The sequence below is a fragment of the Rhodnius prolixus genome, unplaced genomic scaffold, assembly GCF_049639745.1.
Source record: "Rhodnius prolixus isolate KJV_2025 unplaced genomic scaffold, Rpr scaffold_2, whole genome shotgun sequence".
NCBI classification, from domain to species: Eukaryota; Metazoa; Arthropoda; class Insecta; order Hemiptera; family Reduviidae; genus Rhodnius; species Rhodnius prolixus.
In genome coordinates this window covers 58,767,876-58,789,165 of record NW_027411592.1, presented here as the reverse complement: position 1 = coordinate 58,789,165, position 21,290 = coordinate 58,767,876, and the positions used below count along the sequence as shown (strand labels likewise).

The following is a 21,290-nucleotide window of genomic DNA, read 5'->3' as shown; positions in this document are numbered from 1 at the left end:
AAACACCTCTCCGGAGGCCGCCAGTGCACTGAAAAAAAAAAAAAAACTCCGGGCGCCAAAATAACCTTAGATGTTGACGCGCCTTAAATCATTAGAAAAAAAAAAAAAAAAAACAAATCAGGGAGGTGTTTTGGGGGACATAGCGTAGCGTATATTGAAAATATATCCAAAGTATTTCTAAAATTTCTATGGATAACTGCAGGAAAACTCCCAACACATCTTGATAAGTCACCTGAGGAGCTATCAATTCCTGGAGAAGGGTACACCTCTCTTCCATCTGTCTGTGACAAGATATCTTGAACTGTCAAGATGATGCAGGATTAAGCTTAGCACCATTAAAAGATGATCAATAGATTTTGTTGAAGGGCATCATTATACCCAGCTAAAAAGACAAAGAAAAATGATTTAACATGAAAATAGACCTCAATAATATTATAATTAATATTTAAATAATATCTATATAATTTATTTATAATATACACGTCTCAATAATATACAATATAATAATTAGAAACAAAAAAAAAATAATGGAAGGTAATATTTATTTATAAAGGTTATATTTTAAATTATAAAATACAACTAGCACATATAGGAACTAACACCTGTATCTATAAACAAATCATTGATTTTAAACAATAAATACAAAATTAAAAAAAAATCAACATTTAATTTCTTGTAATATGGCACATTTCTAATATTTTTATATTGGTATCATTTTTTCCCCTATATTATAAATTCGTATCGTTTCACACAAAAAAAAACTACAAAATATTGTTGGATCTTTCTTAATAATATTATTAATAATATTAATAAGTGAGTTCTGTTTAGGGAAGAAAAAAGATAAAATAGGTTTTACCAAAATTAAGTGTTTACTATTATTATTTAAAGAGGTGTCAATTCAGCTTACCTAAGAGGCGCATGCGCTCTTCCTAAAGATAGCGGCGATGTTTGAGGTTAGATTAAAATGTGGCATGTATAAATGTGGCCTCATTTATTTTGGGGGGAAAAAAAAACCAGGCAACGTTTATTGCCAAGGTAATAAGCCCTCTCCAAAGAAAAAGGGCATCAGATATGTGACCTCTTTCACCTGAAAAACCTGAAGGAGATAAATTACACAGGATGGAAATATCCTTGTGCATTGTAAGAAATAAGCTTTTTCCAACCAGGAATCAGTACAATTAGCTTAGTTTTTCTTCTTTTTTTTTAAAGACTTGCTTCATGCTTTAATCTAATCTTGTACGATAAACAGCAATGCTTATTTTTGTTCAACATCCCTGAAAGGTTTCCCATTTTTTTGCACAATCTTTAAGAGGTTAGAGCTAGTGCTGCACGAGAAACGAGACAAATCTCGGTCTCGGTCGAGACTTGAGCAACCGAGACCGAGACATGATATATATCTCGTCGAGAAATCTCGGTCTCGTCTCGGTTTTTCAAATATTAATTTTTAGCTACAAAATTATAAAATTGTGTTCTTTATTAATAAATAATCATTACGGGTATTGAATTAATTATTAAAAGATACGATTTTATTATATATGTTCAATATTACTACATCTATTTGACTTCGAATTACATAAGTAAAGTAAGCAAAGTAAAGTAATCGTCTACTTTTTCAGGCGGGGCTTTACGTCCAACTACCAATTAGGTGTCGCGGACGGAGGCGACTAGCAAACATATTTTACTATAAATTTCTCGTATTAAACATTAAATAAAATCCAAGGCCTAAGACCGAGAATCGAACCCAGTACCACAATACACATTAGCTTCGCAGGTCTCGCACCGCTCGGCTACAGTGGCGGCCCCCTTCGAATTACATAATTTTTACATAAATTCACTAAATTTCACTATTCATATCATTCATTCATTCAATTTCATAAATTTCACTATTAATAATCTAATACTTTGAACTTTGATATTATTTGAATTATATTTTAGAATTTTGGAATTAGTGAATTTGAAAAAAAAGACTATGCACCTAAAAAATATTGCCACAAATTTTCGTTTTTAAGATACACTTTGCCCAAGCATTGATACATAAAAGAGCTTTTACTGAATCAGAAGTTAGAGAAGATCTTCTATTGGTCATTATCATCGCAGCTTGCGAAAATAATCTTTCCGATGGCACTGAAGTTGCACAGATACTAAAAATATCTTTCGCCATTCTAGACAAATTTTTGTAGGAATTCTCAAGTGTTTTCCACCATTACTAAAATGGTCAACGTCTACTGGTGCTTGGTCTAATTTGGTGTAATTAATTATTTCTGTCTTCCATGCTTCGGTGATATTTGCTGATTTTTTGAGCAAATGGTGCAAAAATATTGATGCAGTCGTCGTCAAAAGGTGAATCATCAGATTCTTTATCTTCACCAACAGCCATAACTAATGGAGCGGGGAAGTTTGTTGGGAGGTGTATTTTTTATTTCACGAATCGACTTGTTATAGCAGGCAGATATGTTATTTGGGTCTTTCATTTGGCGCGTTTTTAACATCTTTTTGAGATTATATAAAGATATATAACAGTAATAGTAATATATGATGCATTGAAGTGTAAGTAGTTGTCTTCTTTTACACATATTTTCATTACCAATATATAAATTAAAATAATTACTAGTAAATAATAACATTTTTTGAAAAGATTATTAATAGCAAACCGCTTTTAATACTTAAACAAAAATTCAAAAAACCGAGACCGAGATATCTCGACCGAGACCGAGACCGAGACTGCATAAAGTCTCGCCTCGTCTCGGTCTCGTGCAGCACTAATTAGAGCATCAATTTTTATGTATTAATTATGAACTTGGGCAGTTTTTCGGTCAAAATGTCTCCTACGGCTATCTGCCTAAAAATATATATTTTGAATAATTTTTTAAGTTTTATTTCAATAGTGAGAGAAAGGAAAAGTAAATGGCCTATTTTTATTCAGGAGGGAGCTTAACGTCCAACTACCAATTAGGTGTCGCGGACGGAGAAGCACATACTTTACTATTGAACATTATTTCTAATAAATAAAAACTTCCTGCACGCAAGTACTTTAATAATATCCCTAGTTTGAATAGGATCAAAAAATAAATGCCAGTTTTCAGTCGTGATCGTACATTTATTCTGCCGAGCTTTCGACCTTTGGGACTAGGTCATCTTCAGGGCTGAGGAACAATATTTACAGATTGTTTAACAATAATTCTATTAAAATGAATATGCATAATGTAACGAAATTTACAAAAATTATTTACCTAGTTTACTAAAGTAATATTTCACATAGGGTTGGTGTGTCTTCTGTCTTGTCTGTTCATGTGACTGAGTGTGATCGGTCTGTGTGTGGTATGTGTGAGGTTGTTGAGGAAGTCAGTGTTGCCAATGAACATAATAGGGGGACCGAAAAGTAATCAAAATCTATTTTTTCTGGCGAAAAACATTTATTTATTAAAGAAATCTTAAGTGCTAATCAACAAAATAATTTCCTTCATTTTCTAACACTTTTTGCCAGCGAAAAGGCAATCGTTCGATTCCATTTTAAAAAAAGTCCTTCAGATTTTTCATTGAAGAACTTTTCCAAGTGCGTTTTCACTTTTCCAACATTGGTAAATTTTTAACAGCGCTCGATCAACGGCGTACCATCAGCGCGTCTCTTTTGTCTCGGTATGAAGCTGAACCATTTTTGCGACGAATTGTAACTGGAGATGAGAAATGGGTGCTATACAACAATCCTGCACGAAAAAGAAAATGGCTTTCTCCCGGAAAAGCACCTGTTCCGACACCTCGACCGTCACTAACGATAAAGAAGGTCCTTGTGTGTGTGTGTGTGTGGTGGGATTTTTCTGGAATCTTACACTATGAATTGCTGGAACCTGGTCAGACCGTTACAGCGACAGTGTATTGTGAACAATTCGAGCGAATGAAACAAGAGCTCATAAAAAAAATCGATCTGTTTTGGTTAATAAGAAAAAAAGGATTCTACAACAAAATAACGCGAGGCCTCACGCAGCAAAAAGGAACACAGGTAAAAATAAGGAAGCTTGAGTTAGAACTTTTACCCCCTCCACCCTATTCACCAGATCTCGCGGCGTCGGATTATCACCTTTTCAGATCGTTAGAGCATACATTAAGAGGTAAAACATTTACCAATGTTGGAAAAGTGAAAAAGCACTTGTGAAAAGTTCTTCAATGAAAAATCGAAGGACTTTTTTAAAAAGGGAATCGAACGATTGCCTTTTCGCTGGCAAAAAGTGTTAGAAAATGATAGAAATTATTTTGTTGATTAGCACTTAAGATTTATTTAATAAATAAATGTTTCTCGCCAGAAAAAATAAATTTTGATTACTTTTCGGTCCCCCTAATATTTACAGTGTGCTAACAATAATTCTATTAAAATGAATATGTATAATTTAACGAAATTTTTAACTATCTGTAAATATGTTCCACAGCCCTGAAGATATGACCTAGTCACCCTAGGTCGAAAGCTCGGCAGAATAAATGTATCACGACTGAAAACTGGCTTTTTTTTTTCACCCTATTTGAAAGTATGAATTAGTCAGCCGAAAATAATGAACAGCTATCCGTAGTTTGTTTGAGTTACTAATATATATATGCATATTTTTATTCTTATTATTATTTAAAGAGATAACGATCATTATAAATAATAGGCTATTGAAAATGTTTGGTGAAAATCAGACTTCCTAGGCCTCCCCCCCCAAAAAAAAACCTGAAGTCGCAATGAATTAGCGTACGAATTTCTGGGTAAATCCACTATCCCAGTTTGAGCTTATAAATATCCCAAAGTTATTAGATCAAGTTTAACCAAGATACTAGGATCAAACAGAAATGTTATTTTGGGGTTTTTTACTTTTTTTTTGGTTCTCTCAGTTTTTTTTTTTGTTTTTTTTTTTGAGCCACCCTCCCAAAAAATAAAATAAAATTAAATTAAACTATCTTTCAGTTAATTGTTCAATTTTGGTGGTGTTGATTGGAGCAACTGCAACAGTTGCGGCAGACGCCCGTCAATAGATGTCTGCGAACGACAGTCCCTGTTGATGGTGTAGATCCTCCAGAGAGGTGACCGTCTCCGTCACAATCAATGGAGGAGGTTGTGGACATGTTACAGTATTGCCGCCTTCTTGACGCATCAGATTTCGCCTCCATTTCGCTCGAGCATTCTGGAACCATACCTGTTTTTCAAGCAGGAAAAAATCATTTTGAAATATTTAATCTTTCCAAAAATAACACGAAACATTTATTTTTACACAGCTGATCTTACAAAAATTTAGATGAAAAGCAAATTATTAAAGAGAAGAGAGAATATTAACTTTTTATCAGAAGAGAAGAAACGGCCCCAGGGGCTTGCTTATTTTATATAACAAACAGCACTGTAAGAGTAGGTAGTACCTGTACAAGTAATAAGAGTGCAGTACAGTCTGGTATTGACGAAGAGAGAGAGAGAGAGAGAGAGGGGTTACATTCTGCCAGAGATTGTTATCTCCCACTGGCTTACATGTATGCCATAAAGCAGGAGCCATGTTCTACTCTTTTATTTATGTATGGAGCTCCTGTACTCAATATATCTATGCATCCTGTTCCTTTGTGTACCAGGATAGTTAGATTATAAGGGACGATTCATTGCTTTATTCTTAAGAGATGTGCAATGAAAAGATTTTTCACTATCATTTGTCTATTTATTTTTTGTTTTTTTTCTAATCAAATTCTCCAGCGAAAAAAATATCACAATATTACACAGGAAGTACAATTCACTTACAAGCCATTAATCGTAACCGGAACCCTCATAAATTATATTTTCATGAAAAAAAGAAAAAAAATATTTGAGCGTTTTGTATACTAAATTTGAAGTATTCATCAGGAATGATTGACAAGAAAATTGCCAAATAAACGAAGAAAAAAACTTTTACAATTTTTCTTTTTTCACCCAGATTTCTATTAATGAAGTAAATCTGCAGCAATTCCAAAGTTTCTCCTTTCGTTCACCCAAAAATTTTAGTGGTGCTATGAAGAGGTAGCAGATTGTATAGTTTTGTAATACGTACATGTGAAATCTTAAGGGCGCCACGGTTGCCGAGCGGTTAGAGGCGAGACCTGCGAAGCTAATATGTATTGTGGTACTGGGTTCGATTCCCCCGGTCTTAGGCCTTGGATTTTATTTAATGGTTAATAAGAGAAATTTATAGTAAAGTATGCTAGGCGGTTATGAGACTAGACCCGCAATGCTAAGATGTATTGTTGGTTTAGAGGGTTCGATTCCCCCGGTCTTAGGCCTTGGAATTTATTTAATGGTTAATAAGAGAAATTTATAGTAAAGTATGTTAGGCGGTTATAGGCTAGACCCGCAATGCTAAGCTGTATTGTTGGTTTAGTGGGTTCGATTCCCCCGGTCTTAGGCCTTGGATTTTATTTAATGGTTAATAAGAGAAATTTATAGTAAAGTATGCTAGGCGGTTATGAGACTAGACCCGCAATGCTAAGATGTATTGTTGGTTTAGTGGGTTCGATTCCCCCGGTCTTAGGCCTTGGAATTTATTTAATGGTTAATAAGAGAAATTTATAGTAAAGTATGCTAGGCGGTTATGAGACTAGACCCGCAATGCTAAGATGTATTGTTGGTTTAGTGGGTTCGATTCCCCCGGTCTTAGGCCTTGGAATTTATTTAATGGTTAATAAGAGAAATTTACAGTAAAGTATGTTAGGCGGTTATGAGACTAGACCCGCAATGCTAAGATGTATTGTTGGTTTAGTGGGTTCGATTCCCGCTGTCTAGGCCTTGGATTGTATTTAATGGTTAATAAAAGAAATTTACAGTAAAGTATGTTTGCTAGTCGCCTCCGTCCACGACACCTAATTGGTAGTTGGACGTTAAGCCCCGCCTGAAAAAATAGGCGAAAAAAAATGTGAACTCTATTTTAAGGAATTACTTTATTTTCTGTATTATAATATAGAAAAGTATTTTAGTTAAAATTATAGACTTTCCGTTGATTGGGCGATTGGGCAGAATGATGGAACCGTTTGTGGTTAATTCATCATGCTATTGTTGTTATGATAGGAATCAAATCTTGACAAATCAATGATACGATTTGGTGATACTAGTAAGTGTTAAGCCCATTGGTAGCAAGCGAATACAATGGCTTTAAGGGTTAATTTCAATTAACAGCTGATTCAAATGAACAGCTGATATTTCCAAAAAAAATTACACACGGTTTATTTACTGTATTAATTGTTACTCTTAATTAATGACTCCGAGTCAAGTAGGCGGTTCAAATCAAATTGAATTTGTTGATTTAACTTTTCTTCTTTTAATTCCCACTTTTCAGCGTCTTCATGATAATGATGGATTTCATTTAGGAGTAGTTAAAAATCAATTAACATTTTAAAAAACTGGGGGATGATAGGTATAATCGAATCAATAAGAGCCATTTTCGGTGAAAAGTGAGAGAGGAAAGATAATTGATAATTGTAAAGGCAGAAGGTTCTGACGGGTGTCGACGGAAGTGAAATAACAAAAGGGAAGTCCGAAAAAGTTTGAACGTACAATTATCGTAGTCACACATACACAGAGAGAGAAGGGTACATTTTCTTCAGTCACTGGTGCACCCTAAAAAAGGGCATCACCACCTGCGCCCTATATAAACACGCATCCCCTATTTAGAGGCTTAATTAGTAGCGTGCCAAGGAGCTTTGTTTTGAGGGCCCCAAAACTAACCTTCTCTTTTTTTTTTCTTTTTTAAGTGAAAAAAAATAACCTACCTTCAATCAGCTGATTGGAAAGGTAGCCATTTAAGAGAGAAACTGTTGCTGACGTAATAGAAGTAAATCAAACTTTAAAAAAATCTTACAAACAGGCATTGCATTCACTCGATGAGGATTCATTTTTACGACTCTCTTCACAACGTTACTCTACTCGTCATTCAGTTTAGGCCAATTCTTTTAGAAGGGTTAAAGCCCAGGAAGGCTTAGAACAACCACTTAAAGACGTCAGAATACCGCTCAGGACATTCAATCGCATCAGGCATTGCATACACTCGCTGAGGATTCATTCTTACACTCTCTTCACGACGTCACTCTATTCGTCATCCAGTTTAGGCCAATTCTTTTAGAAGGGTTAAAGCCCAGATAGGGCTCAGAGAACAGTAGAAGCTGCCCAAAGCCATCAGAGTATATAAGGACGCCAGAATACCGCTCGGGACACTCAACCGCATTCAGGGCATAGCATTCACTCGCTGAGGATTCATTCTTACACTCTCTTCACGACGTTTCAATTCTTTTAGAAGTGTTAAAGCCCAGGTAGAGCTCAGAGAACAGTAGAAACTGCCCAAAGCCATCAGAGTATATAAGGACGCCAGACCACCGCTCAGGACACTGAATCGCATTCAGGGCATTCACTCGCTGAGGATTCATTCTTACTTCACGACGTCACTCTACTACGTCATCCAGTTTAGACCAATTCTTTTAGAAATAGTTTACGCCTAGTTTGCCCCCCAGTTAGTTATTGCAATTTACGCTCGTTCCTAAGTTAGGGTTAATGCTAGCCATTAAACTCTTAGTCTGTGATATTACCTTTTATGCTATTTCAGCCTTTCAGCCTCCCTAATCAAATCACTAATATTCCGCTCGTGTCTATAAATTAATAGCTACTTAAATCTCCTTTTCGTGGCTGAACTCATCGACATCAACCTCATCTACGAGTACAGCTAACAACAAAAGTCGACTAGGATAGTTTCAAGTTTTTTAATATTAATTTTAGTACAAGATTTGAACGCATCTGTTAAAATCCCCCCCAATTCCTTGATTTTAGCATTAATACAAAATTCTTTTTTTTTTTTTTAATACTAATAATGATATTTATATTGTACTACCTGCAGCACCCTCTTTGACAGGCCAGTCTTCTGCGCTAATTGTTTGAGATCTTTGGCGTCCGGATTTTGATTGATGGCAAAATAGGACTTCATTGTCCTGAGCTGATGATGTTTGAAGGACGTTCTCATCCTCTTGGTCCTCTGTTGCGGCATACTGGGTGATGTAGCCGAACTGTCGTACGACAGGGATTCCATCGACGAGGTGACGTCGCCTCCGTGGATCATCTCTAGCAACAAGATTATCAGGTTATGCTCACCTTTAATTTTAAAAATCACTTAAATTAGGAATTATTCGAACTATAAAACGAAATGATTTAAAATTAAACGGTTGTTTATATTTTTCCCCCCTAAAGTTAAACTTTTCTCAGAGATTAACTTAACCTACTAATTATTGGCTTACTTAATTAATAGCTCACAAAAAGAAGGTATTTTCAAATTAAAGTGAATTGTTTTTAATTAATACTTTTTTCAATCATTAATTTTTAAGAAGGGCACTTAAAATCAATTAAAATTGATAATGGCAGACTATTTTCTCAACAGCACATTATCATTATTCCATTAATAATATGTAACTTTGTACTCACTATAGTTTAAAAGTAATTACAGTGTTGCCACCATTCAATTAAATGTAACTTTTTATGTTCGAATTATATTAAAATATTATTTTCAAAATTAATAACTGTTTGAACATGTTCAATTTCAATGAAAATTAAAACAATAAATTATTTTGTATCTTCCCACCCACCACCTTTATGGGATAGAGAATTCTTTCAAGCTACTCACAAAAACTATGTTAAAAATATAAACAAAAATCCAAGGCGCCACGATAGCCAAGCGGTTAAGAGACTAGACCCGCATTGCTAAGGCGTATTGTTGGTTTAGTGGGTTCGATTCCCCCGGTGTCTAGGCCTTGGATTTTATTTTATGGTTAATATGAGAAATTTATAGTAAAGTATGTTAGGCGGTTATGAGACTAGACCCGCAATGCTAAGATATATTGTTGGTTTAGTGGGCTCGATTCCCCAGTATCTAGGCCTTGGATTTTATTTTATGGTTAATATGAGAAATTTATAGTAAAGTATGTTAGGCGGTTATGAGACTAGACCCGCAATGATAAGATGTCTTGTTGGTTTAGTGGGTTCGATTCCCCAGTGTCTAGGCCTTGGATTTTATTTTATGGTTAATATGAGAAATTTATAGTAAAGTATGTTAGGCGGTTATGAGACTAGACCCGCAATGCTAAGATGTCTTGTTGGTTTAGTGGGTTCGATTCCCCAGTATCTAGGCCTTGGATATTATTTTATGGTTAATATGAGAAATTTATAGTAAAGTATGTTAGGCGGTTATGAGACTAGACCCGCAATGATAAGATGTATTGTTGGTTTAGTGGGTTCGATTCCCCAGTGTCTAGGCCTTGGATTTTATTTTATGGTTAATATGAGAAATTTATAGTAAAGTATGTTAGGCGGTTATGAGACTAGACCCGCAATGATAAGATGTATTGTTGGTTTAGTGGGTTCGATTCCCCAGTGTCTGGGCCTTGGATTTTATTTTATGGTTAATATGAGAAATTTGTATTAAAGTATGTTAGGCGGTTATGAGACTAGACCCGCAATGATAAGATGTATTGTTGGTTTAGTGGGTTCGATTCCCCCGGTGTCTAGCCCTTGGATTTTATTTAATAGTTAATATGAGAAATTTGTATTAAAGTATGTTAGGCGGTTATGAGACTAGACCCGCAATGATAAGATGTATTGTTGGTTTAGTGGGTTCGATTCCCCAGTGTCTAGGCCTTGGATTTTATTTTATGGTTAATATGAGAAATTTATAGTAAAGTATGTTAGGCGGTTATGAGACTAGACCCGCAATGCTAAGATGTATTGTTGGTTTAGTGGGCTCGATTCCCCAGTATCTAGACCTTGGATTTTATTTAATGGTTAATATGAGGAATTTATAGTAAAGTATGTTAAGGGGGTTAAGAGACTAGACCCGCAATGCTAAGATGTATTGTTGGTTTAGTGGGCTCGATTCCCGGTCTAGGCATGGGAGATTTTAAATAATGGTTTATATGTGAAATTCATGGTAAAGTAGCTGGTTGTTTTGCTATTCTGTGATTCTAACTTAGGAATTATCTTTAAAACGAATATATCTGGAAAAATGATAAATAAATGTATGCGCGCATCTGTGGAGTTTATGAACAATCCTAGGTACCATGAACAATTCATGGAGTAATGACGCGTCCTTGTAGTTAAGGAATTTTCATCAAACTTGGATATTTATGAACGCATTTAAGCTTCTTTTTGCTCCATAAGAGATTAACACTTAAGAGATAATCTTCTCAGAGATGGTGTCCACGTTAAATGTTTCAAATAAAAGTTATGGAGCGTCGATTACAATTTGTACTCTTACTAGAAGAAGCAAAAAAGTGAAAAGAATACTCAATAAATAGACAGACAGTCTTTCTCAAAATAAACAGAATCAAGTACACAGCTAAAACAGTGACTTAGTTTTTATAAAGGAAGTGCAGAAGTGTAATGGGTACTAACAGCTTTCTAATTGTTTGCATTTATTTATTTTTATTTTTTGCCTACAAAACACAACTAACTATGGAAGGGAAAATAGTATATACAACTAATTGATCTTTTATAAGCCTGCAAGTTCTATTATAGAACTTGTAACTAGTTCAATTAATTTAGGAGTCCAATAAAAAGGAAAGAGAAAGATAAATAATGAAAGAACCAGTGGTATTTTTACTATGAACGTTTTTAAATAGTAATGGGAGATATCTGTAACTTCCTGTTATGGTAAAAAGTAATAAAATTAATGAGAATTAGGGGTAAAAAGAAAAGTAATCGGGGAGAGTGGTTGGAAAAAAAGAAGGAAACAAAACGAGAAAAATACCAAGGAATCAAATTATTTAGAGAGAGCGGTGCGTTTTAGAAGAAGAGAATGGAGAGTGGTGAAGAAAAAAAGGTCAAAGAGTATGGACATACGGATAAAGAAGATGGAATGCGGGTGACAATAAGACAAAAGGAGAAGATTGTACAAGAAGTAGAAGAAGAGGTGGTAGCAGCAAAAACCTTTTGGAACTTCTTCGTGTAGATCTTGTTGGACTGTGACTACCTTTGGCAAACGGTAGAAACGGTGGCTGTCCGCGTCCATCCAAGAAGAAGGGAATCTCGTTCTCCTCTCCCCCCCCTGTGCAGCGTGTGTTTGTGTAAGAACCAGTTCTTGAGAGAAAAGAAGAGCTAGTTTTTCTCTCTCTTTCTCTCTCTCTCTTTGGCTCTCCTGCTCTGTGTCAGCTTTGTGAGAAATCATTTGTGAGAGAGAAAAAATGATCTTGAAAGGAGAAGAAGAAGAAGAAGAAGAAGAGAAATAAAATAGACGAAGAGAATTTAGCTTCTGGTTATGGCTGCCTGTTATCTAAAAACTTGTGAGCTCCTCTCTCTCATGAGTGAGAGAACCGTGTCTATGGGAGAGTTTAGACCAGGAGAGACAGAGAGAAAAAGAGTTATTTATATGTAATAGGAAACAAAAACTCTTAGCATGGACAGGAGCTATTTCTTTCTCTTCAAAATGCCTTCCTCTCTTTCTCTCTCGCTCTCTCTCTTTCTTCAGCTCCTTCTTGATACAAAACTCCGTTTTAAGTCAGAGCAAGACAGAGAGAGAGAGAGAGAGAGAGATAGTGAGTTTTAAAAGATAAATTACATCCAAGCATGATGTATTGACTGACAGGAAGTCCAGAGGACGAGTTTTGCTGCCTATCAAAGTGAGTCCTGTGTATGTGGTTAGCATGGTCCAAGACAAGGATATATACTGAACCTCGTAAAAGGGGAAAGAGACCAAAGAATTGACTCAAGATGGCAGTGACATATTTTTGGACACCCCAACACAGTTCATAATGGGGCTTTCTTTCATCCACACCGAGAATGGTTATGGTCAAATCTTTTTTTTTATTCCCGCAAACTTATAATTTGTTTTTTTTTTTCTAGTTTATTTATTTATTTCCAAACAAGTCAAAGCTTTAAAAATGTTTTATGCTTTGAAGTTTATCTAATTATTTGTACATTTATTTATTTTTATTACCTTTTATTTTACTTTTCACACACCTTTCAATATTATTAATGTGTTCTTATCGCAGCCAACTTTAGTAACAGCTGGTTTATTATTATTATTTGTAGTATTAGTATTTTCAACTTGTTTTATACCTACTTTGTAGGTGACTTAATTCTTTCATTTATCAAATTCAGCTTTAAAAAAAACAAAAAGATCGCAGAACTTGAGCATCAGAGTACTTATTACAGAAATAAGAGTGTATCTAAAGTGCTATTACGGTAAAGTGAACTGTATATTCCCTGTAACAATCATAAGTGGGACTTAAAAGAAAATGGGCCACTTTACTGAATGCCCGTCCTCAGTATTTTGGGATTTTTTCTCAAAAAACTACTCGTAAAATCTCGTTTTTTTGAAGTATTGAATACTTGGACATTGAATTTTTTTTTACTTATAAAAGTAAAAAATTTTTGCCAGAAAATTCGATTAAGAGTACCTTTGAGAAAAGAAAAGTGGGTAGATTTTTCTCTAAAGTATCATAAAGTTTCATAATATAATTTATGGTCTAACTCATAGGTAATATTAAGCAGAGTTTTTATTTTGAAAAAAACTTCAAGTTTAAGAAACTTTTTTTCAACCAAGAAGTAGATTGTTTAACTTTGTGGGGGTAGTTCACGTTTTTGTGATTTTTCTAAAGAAATTCGTTTTAAAAAATGTTCAGAATTTCTTGGAAAACAGCAGTAAGAGAAAAACATTTGGGAGTTCACACCAAATTTTAATGGGTAAATTAACTATTTTTTTCAGGCGAGCTTTACATCCAACTATCACAAATTAGGTGGTCGTGGACGGAGGCAAACTAGCAAACATACTTTACTATAAATTTCTCATAATTAACCATTAAACAAAATCCAAGGCCTAGACCAGGGGAATCGAACCCACTAAACCAGCAATACACCTTAGCATTGCGGGTCTAGTCTCGTAACCGCCTAACATACTTTACTATAAATTCCCCATATTAACCATTAAATAAAATCCAAGGCCTAGATCGGGGGAATCGAACCCACTAAACCAGCAATACACCTTAGCATTGCGGGTCTAGTCTCTTAACCGCCTAACATACTTTACTATAAATTTCCCATATTAACCATTAAATAAAATACAAGGCCTAGACACCGGGAATCGAACCCACTAAACGAACAATACATCTTAGCATTGAGGGTCCAGATCTCTTAACCGCTCGACTATCGTGGTGCCATTAATATGTGAATTTATTTTTGTTAAATAATTAAAATTTTTGAAATTTTATTTATTGATTTCTGATTTATTCAGGTGTGATTAAGTAAAAAAATCTATTAATCGCCATCATTTTTGAAAAATATGTTCGCCTTCAAGTCAATAGTAAAGAGACCAAAATCTGAAACACTCGTACGACCTAATTTTAAAAAACCGGATATGAATTACGCAGGCCTACGTGTTCCAAGAATGTAATACAGATATTAAAAGAAAGATTTGTTTTTTTGGCATTGAGTAAATTAAACAGAATTAACCTGTAATTTAAAGACTTTTTTTTTAATTTTACGCAAAAAGAAAGATGAAAATTCTAGAAGATAGAAAAAAAAAAAAAAAATATCTGGCCCCAGCAGCCCCGATTGATAAATCTGGGGCCGGATTGAATGGTGAGATCACGTGGTCTACTTTAGCCCCGCCTACAATGGCCACCACTCTAGTGAAGAGTACACCAACAGTGTGCGCTGTAAGAAGGAATCTACTCCCTCGCCAGGACTGGCGGAGAAAACGTCACACTAACTACTGAAGCGTTCGCATACTACTTAAACTCACAATACCTTCTTGCTTGTTCTCACTGTGTCTCTATGGTTACGGTATTTTATTTTTTTTTTTCTTCCACTGCTACTTTTTCTACTGAATAATTTTCTCATCTGATCGCATGGCCAGCCTTCTGGTCCAGTTTCTTTGCGTCCCAACACATTCCTAACTCATTTATCAACAACTTCCGCAAGTTTTTAGTTTTTTGCACCACCCTCTTTGCAGTTTACTGTTTCTCACGGTTCTTCTATTCAACTTTTCTTCCTTTTATTTATTTAATTTTAAATTAGTTTCTCTTATTGATTTTAATCTAAATTTAATAAAAAAAAAAAGAAAAGACACGTTTTGAATGCCTTACGTCAATTGCGAATCCAGAAGTCCATGTCTATCAGGAAGAAAAGATTACACTAAGTTAGTAGGTTATCTGAAAAAATGCTCTGGGCGCCAATGACTTCAGATGTTGACGCGCCAAAAATAAAACGTAATCGATATAACGTAATAAAACGAAAAAGTAATCGATAAGAGTCCAATACTCCTTATGTCTGATCAAGTACAATAGTTTCTCATCAACTCTCTTTAATAATAATACTATTTTCTCATCATCCTAAATATCATCCATCAATTAATTTTAAATCAGGCGGGACTTAACGTCCAACTACCAAATTGGGTGTCGTGGACGAAGGCGACTAGCAAACATACTTCACTGTAAATTCCTTTTATTAACCATTAAATAAAATACGAGGCCTAAACCGGGGGAATCGAACCCACTAAACCAACAATACATCTTAGCATTGCGGGTCTAGTCTCTTAACCGCTCGGCCACTGTGGAATTTTAAATCAACTCTCTTTAATAATACTATTTTCTCATTATCATCTTTAATATCATCCATCAATTAATTTTAAAAATAAATAATACAAAAAAAATAAAATAAAATAAACCAATTATAATAATTTAAATAAGTATTATTTAGAGCAAAAGAAACAAAAAGAATAAATAAACGTAATAAATAAAAATTAATGTCAGTTTATTCTATGTTTTGAGTTATTATTCTGGCTTCATTTTTACTTTATTATTTAATATTAATATTAATTTATATTTGTGTGAGGTCCTGTTACATATTCACACAGAAATGTTTATTCACATGCAACCCATGTACGAATATACTGAATTATTATTGGTTAGAATTACTTTTTATAAAATTCATTCATTTATTAATATAAAGATAAATTAAGGTAAAAAAAAAAATTATAACTGCTATTGGATTTAGACAGGTGAACTTTAAATTTGTGATTGGAAAATGTGCATGAATAAAATAAATTTGTTTAAAATTTGGTAGGCATTTTTATCTGATTATCTGCTCACAAAAAAGTCTTAAGATCAGAGATCTTTTGAAAAGACAGAGGAAGGAAACGGATATGGTAAGGGTTAGCCGACTTTTCCCGAACAAAATATAGTTTATTTTTTTCTCGATTCAAAGTACATTAGCGCTTATCTGTAGAGCAGTTTAATAAGTATGGAAAACTAGGGATGCTGCAAAAACACGAGCTTTACAAAGCTAGTTAAAAGAAAGCTGATTAGGGATTGGTTATATGTACTGTGCGATGGGTTTTTATTGGGAGCTTAATTATAAAAGCTTAGGTCAGAAATAAAAAAAACAACCTGCTTTGCCTACTCAAGCTGGAGAAGGCTCCTTGACAGCAACAACAACAACAGCCCTAAAAAGTCAGTATAAATAATGTACACAACACCAAAAAGTGCCAAACAAACTTCGGAAGTGTCCAACTTGTAACTAGATATACATGTATCACTTGATCGATACTAAGAGAATAATTACTTCCGCTAGTATCAGACGGAAGTTGAAAAGTCATGACTGCAGTTGAGAAATGCAAAATCTGCACGAACACAACTATTTACTACTACTAGAGCTAACCTAGTAGAAGAAAACAGATAAAAGATAAAAGAGGATAAAACCAATATACCTTGTAGCAAGTAGTAACAAACCCCCTACAAAACTATTAGATAAGATGTACCCATTTTAGGGTTGTGTTAGGGTTAAAACTTCTTTTTTGTGTGTTTAATATCTGAAGGGGATATGTACACAGAAGCGGGAGTCTAGCTCTTAATAGAACACCTGCTCAGAGTGGTGTTGACCCGGCTAGAACTTGTCTAGCGTGGAACACATATGTTTTAGTTGTTCTTTCCACTCGAGTATATATCGGTTGTGTATTCTTGAAGGGAATAAGAGTCACCGGGTTAATGATTGACATAGACGTCTACACCTTTACTAACCTTTCAATCGACACTAGAAAAATATTCAAGCTGCAGGCTCCTTAACAACAACAACAACAACAACAACAACATCCCTGAAGGGTCAGTATAAATAATGTGCACAACGCCAAGAAGTGCCAAGTAAACCTTTTGGAAGTACTGGCATCGTTAATGAAAGATGAACCTGATGATACCATAACCTTTTACACCATTTTAGCAAAAGACGCCTTCAGGATCCTACTCAGTATTCCCATTTATACTTCAGACATATCAACTGATCCTAATACTACTTCTTGAGAGTTAAAAAAAAAATGGGCTATTTAAAATTAAGGCTCAAAATATCCCCTTTACTTTTCGTCGCCTCACTCTTCCACCAGTCTTCTATAACCTCTACCAGTAGTGAACGTTGTCCGCTACTTTGGGCTTTACTTAGACCGAAGACTTGCTCGGAATCCCCACACTAGACTTAAAAGAAAAGAACTAAATAGGCGCTATCGACAACTTAGACTCTTAGATGATAGATCTAAACTGTATCTAGTCAACAAAAGACTAATTTACACTTCAATTCAAATAAACCCATCTGCGCGCACGGAATAGAGCTTTGGGGTTCAACCAAAAGCACAAATCTCCAAAGAATTCAATCTCTATAATCTAAAATACTTCGATCCACAGTAAACGCTCCATTTTACGTCTCTAACCGGGACTATATCGTACTGATCTTGAACACAACGTGCGTCAACATGGAATAGAGCTGTGGGGTTCAACCAAACGCACAAATCTCCAAAGAATTCAATCTCTACAATCTAAAATACTTCGATCCACAGTAAATGCTCTAATTTACGTCTCTAACCGGCCTATATCGTACTGATCTTGATTATAACGTGCGTCAACATGGAATAGAGCTGTGGGGGTTCAACCAAACGCACCAAAGAATTCAATATCTACAATCTAAAATACTTCGATCCACAGTAAATGCCCCACTTTACGTCTCTAACCCGGACTATATCACACTGATCCTGAACATAACCTGCGTCAACATGAAATAGAGCTGTGGGGGTTCAACCAAACGCACCAAAGAATTCAATATCTACAATCTAAAATACTTCGATCCACAGTAAACGCCCCACTTTACGTCTCTAACCCGGACTATATCACACTGATCCTGAACATAACCTGCGTCAACATGAAATAGAGCTGTGGGGGTTCAACCAAACGCACCAAAGAATTCAATATCTACAATCTAAAATACTTCGATCCACAGTAAACGCCCCACTTTACGTCTCTAACCCGGACTATATCACACTGATCCTGAACATAACCTGCGTCAACATGAAATAGAGCTGTGGGGGTTCAACCAAACGCACCAAAGAATTCAATCTCTACAATCTAAAATACTTCGATCCACAGTAAATGCTCTAATTTACGTCTCTAACCGGCCTATATCGTACTGATCTTGATTATAACGTGCGTCAACATGGAATAGAGCTGTGGGGGTTCAACCAAACGCACCAAAGAATTCAATATCTACAATCTAAAATACTTCGATCCACAGTAAACGCCCCACTTTACGTCTCTAACCCGGACTATATCACACTGATCTTGAACATAACCTGCGCCAACATGAAATAGAGCTGTGGGGGTTCAACCAAACGCACCAAAGAATTCAATCTCTACAATCTAAAATACTACGATCCACAGTAAACGCTTCATTTTACGTTTCAAACCGGACTATATCACACCGATCTTAACATTTCTTTTTTATCACCCAACCTGCAATCACATGCAAATCCTCGTAGCTCAAAATCTTTCTTCAAAAACCCTTCCTGATAACCCGAGGCAAGACGCCTTAAGAGATAGTGTGGCCTCGAGATCTTCTCTCTAGTGAAGAGAGTGATTAATAGTTCAGTGTTCTGGAGGGTTACCAGCGGGTAACTTGTTCACTCGTTTGTATCTAACTACTATGTTACTTATAACGCCAACACGCTGTGATTGTAGCACAAATAAACGAGAAAAAAAAATAGCTTTAAGCTGATGAAGGTACATTAAAATTATGAAACGTTCATATTTATAAACAAGGAAATATAAATACGACATTTTAACTAAAAGAGCAATTTGCAATAAAATTTGAGGGTAGATCACCTGTAATACAGAACCATAAAAAGTTAAGTCTACCAATATGAAAATAGTTTGCTTCTATTCCATTCCGATCGATATATCGAAGGCAATATATTCATGTATGTTGTGTCGTGTTAATATAGACTATTTTTATTTTTCAGGCGGAAGTTAATTAAGATATGATAAACGAGGGCTAAAGCCATAACATACGAGGGGGTACCCAAAAATAACCGGAATTGCGTTGCCGCGCATGGAGCTTATGTAGTACGCATTTCTGCCGCTAGACGTGTATAGCGCAATTCCTTGCCAGTTCAGTCCTGCCTGTGTTGTCTGCCTGGCTTGTTCTGTTCATCTGCAGTGATTGTTTTTACCAGCGCTGTTTTGTTCTTTTTTCGTTTTTTATGATGGCAAGTTTAAGTGAACAACGTGCAGCTCTGAAATTTTGTTTTCTACTCGGCAAAAATGCTGCTGAAAGTGTTTTAATGTTGAAAACAGCTTACAAAGATGACGCTATGGGAAAAACTCAAGTATACGAGTGGTTTATTCGGTTTAAAAATGGCGACATGTCGATTGATGACAAACCTCGTTCTGGACGTCCATCAACTGCCCGAATCGACGAAAATGTTGAAAAAATTCGAGAGCTGGTGTTCACAGACCGTCGACAGACAATTGATCAACTGTCAGAGAGTAGTGGGTTATCTTGGAGCTCGGTTCAGCGAATTTTAACGGAAGATTTGGGGATGAAAAGGGTTGCTGCCAAGTTTGTTCCTCGAGTTCTGACTGACAATCAAAAAGAACATCGAGTTGAAACATGTCGTGCTTTGAAACAACAGCTTGAAACTGATCCAGACTTTCTGTCAAAGGTCATTACTGGTGATGAGTCATGGTGCTATGGTTATGACCCAGAAACAAAGCAACAGTCGAGCCAATGGAAAACGTCATCTTCACCCTGACCAAAAAAATGTCGTCAAGTCAAGTCAAACATCAAAACAATGCTGATTTGCTTTTTTGATGCCAAAGGCGTAGTCCATTCAGAGTTTGTCCCCCCAGGTCAGACCGTCAATCAAACCTTGTATTTGGAAGTTTTGAAAAGATTGCGCAATAGTGTTCGCCAAAAAAGACCCGATTTGTGGCAAACAGGAGACTGGTTCTTCCACCACGACAATGCACCTGCACACACAGCCATCTCTGTTACACAGTTTTTGGCTAAAAATGGCATGGTTCCGCTGCCCCACGCACCTTACTCGCCTGACCTGGCTCCGTGCGACTTTTTCTTATTTCCACGCATGAAAAAGGGCATGAAAGTTCACCGATTTGACAACATTGAAGAGGTCAAGAAAAAAACGAAGAAGGAGCTGTCAGCCATTTCTAAAGATGACTACAAAAAATGTTTCGAACAGTGGAAGCACCGGTGGGACAAATGTATTAGTTGTAATGGAGAGTATTTTGAAGGGGATAAGGTTGTTCTGTAAAAAATTTGTAAATAAATAGCTTTTAAAAAATAATTCCGGTTTTTTTTTGGGTACCCCCTCGTACATTAAAAATAAATGACTATTAACATTTTTTTATAGCAAATAAAAAGTAGCTACGTCCGGGATTCGAACTGGTGATCTCCTGCTCACAAATTCACAATCATTTGTTCAATGTCAAATTCAAGTAGAATCGATATAGTGTTGTTTTCCAAAAATCCAACGGTAAAAGTTTACGGCATTTAACTAACGATAGAAACGTCACTAAAAAAAAGAACTACGAATTTTCAAAAAGGGACTTCTAAGATTTTCCACAGCTGATTTGATAATTTGTTTCTAAATTTCCCACAAAGCACAAGAGAAAACTCATTATATTCTGCAGCACTTTCAAGAGGAAAAAAAAAATTGCGTAGATGTTTTTCAAGATTTTTCTTCTTTTTTTTTATTTGTCTAAAGAACAATGGAAAAGAAAGAATAAAGATGAGAGCAACAACAAAAATGAAAAATACAAAAAAAAAGGTCTGCACCAAATGCACAACATAAGATCAAAAACAATAAATGAAACTAGAAGCATTACAAACTCAAGTACTTGGCTACAACTACAGAAAGCATTGTTTACTTTCGCACTCAGTATTGTTTGCTCAAATACAATGTAATGCTTACCCTAACTTTTTCACAATACAATGGAGAATTGGTTAAATATTGAAT

General features: G+C 35.4%; 1 protein-coding gene across 2 annotated transcripts in view; it reads right to left on the bottom strand.

Annotated features, from left to right (window-relative positions):
- LOC141450066 (LIM/homeobox protein Lhx9-like) overlaps positions 1–21,290 on the bottom strand; it is an 81,540-nt gene continuing 60,250 nt past the window's right edge. Inside the window, exons 4-5 of one of the 2 annotated variants that reach the window (XM_074120103.1) lie at positions 8,853–9,079; positions 1–382 (exon numbers count right to left, since the gene is read on the bottom strand). In XM_074120103.1, coding sequence (XP_073976204.1) covers positions 347–382; positions 8,853–9,079 — 263 coding nt within the window. In that variant the 3' untranslated portion in view covers positions 1–346. Of the gene's footprint in view, positions 383–4,430; positions 5,163–8,852; positions 9,080–21,290 lie in introns of those variants that run through there. The other variant, XM_074120102.1, reaches the window with a different exon arrangement.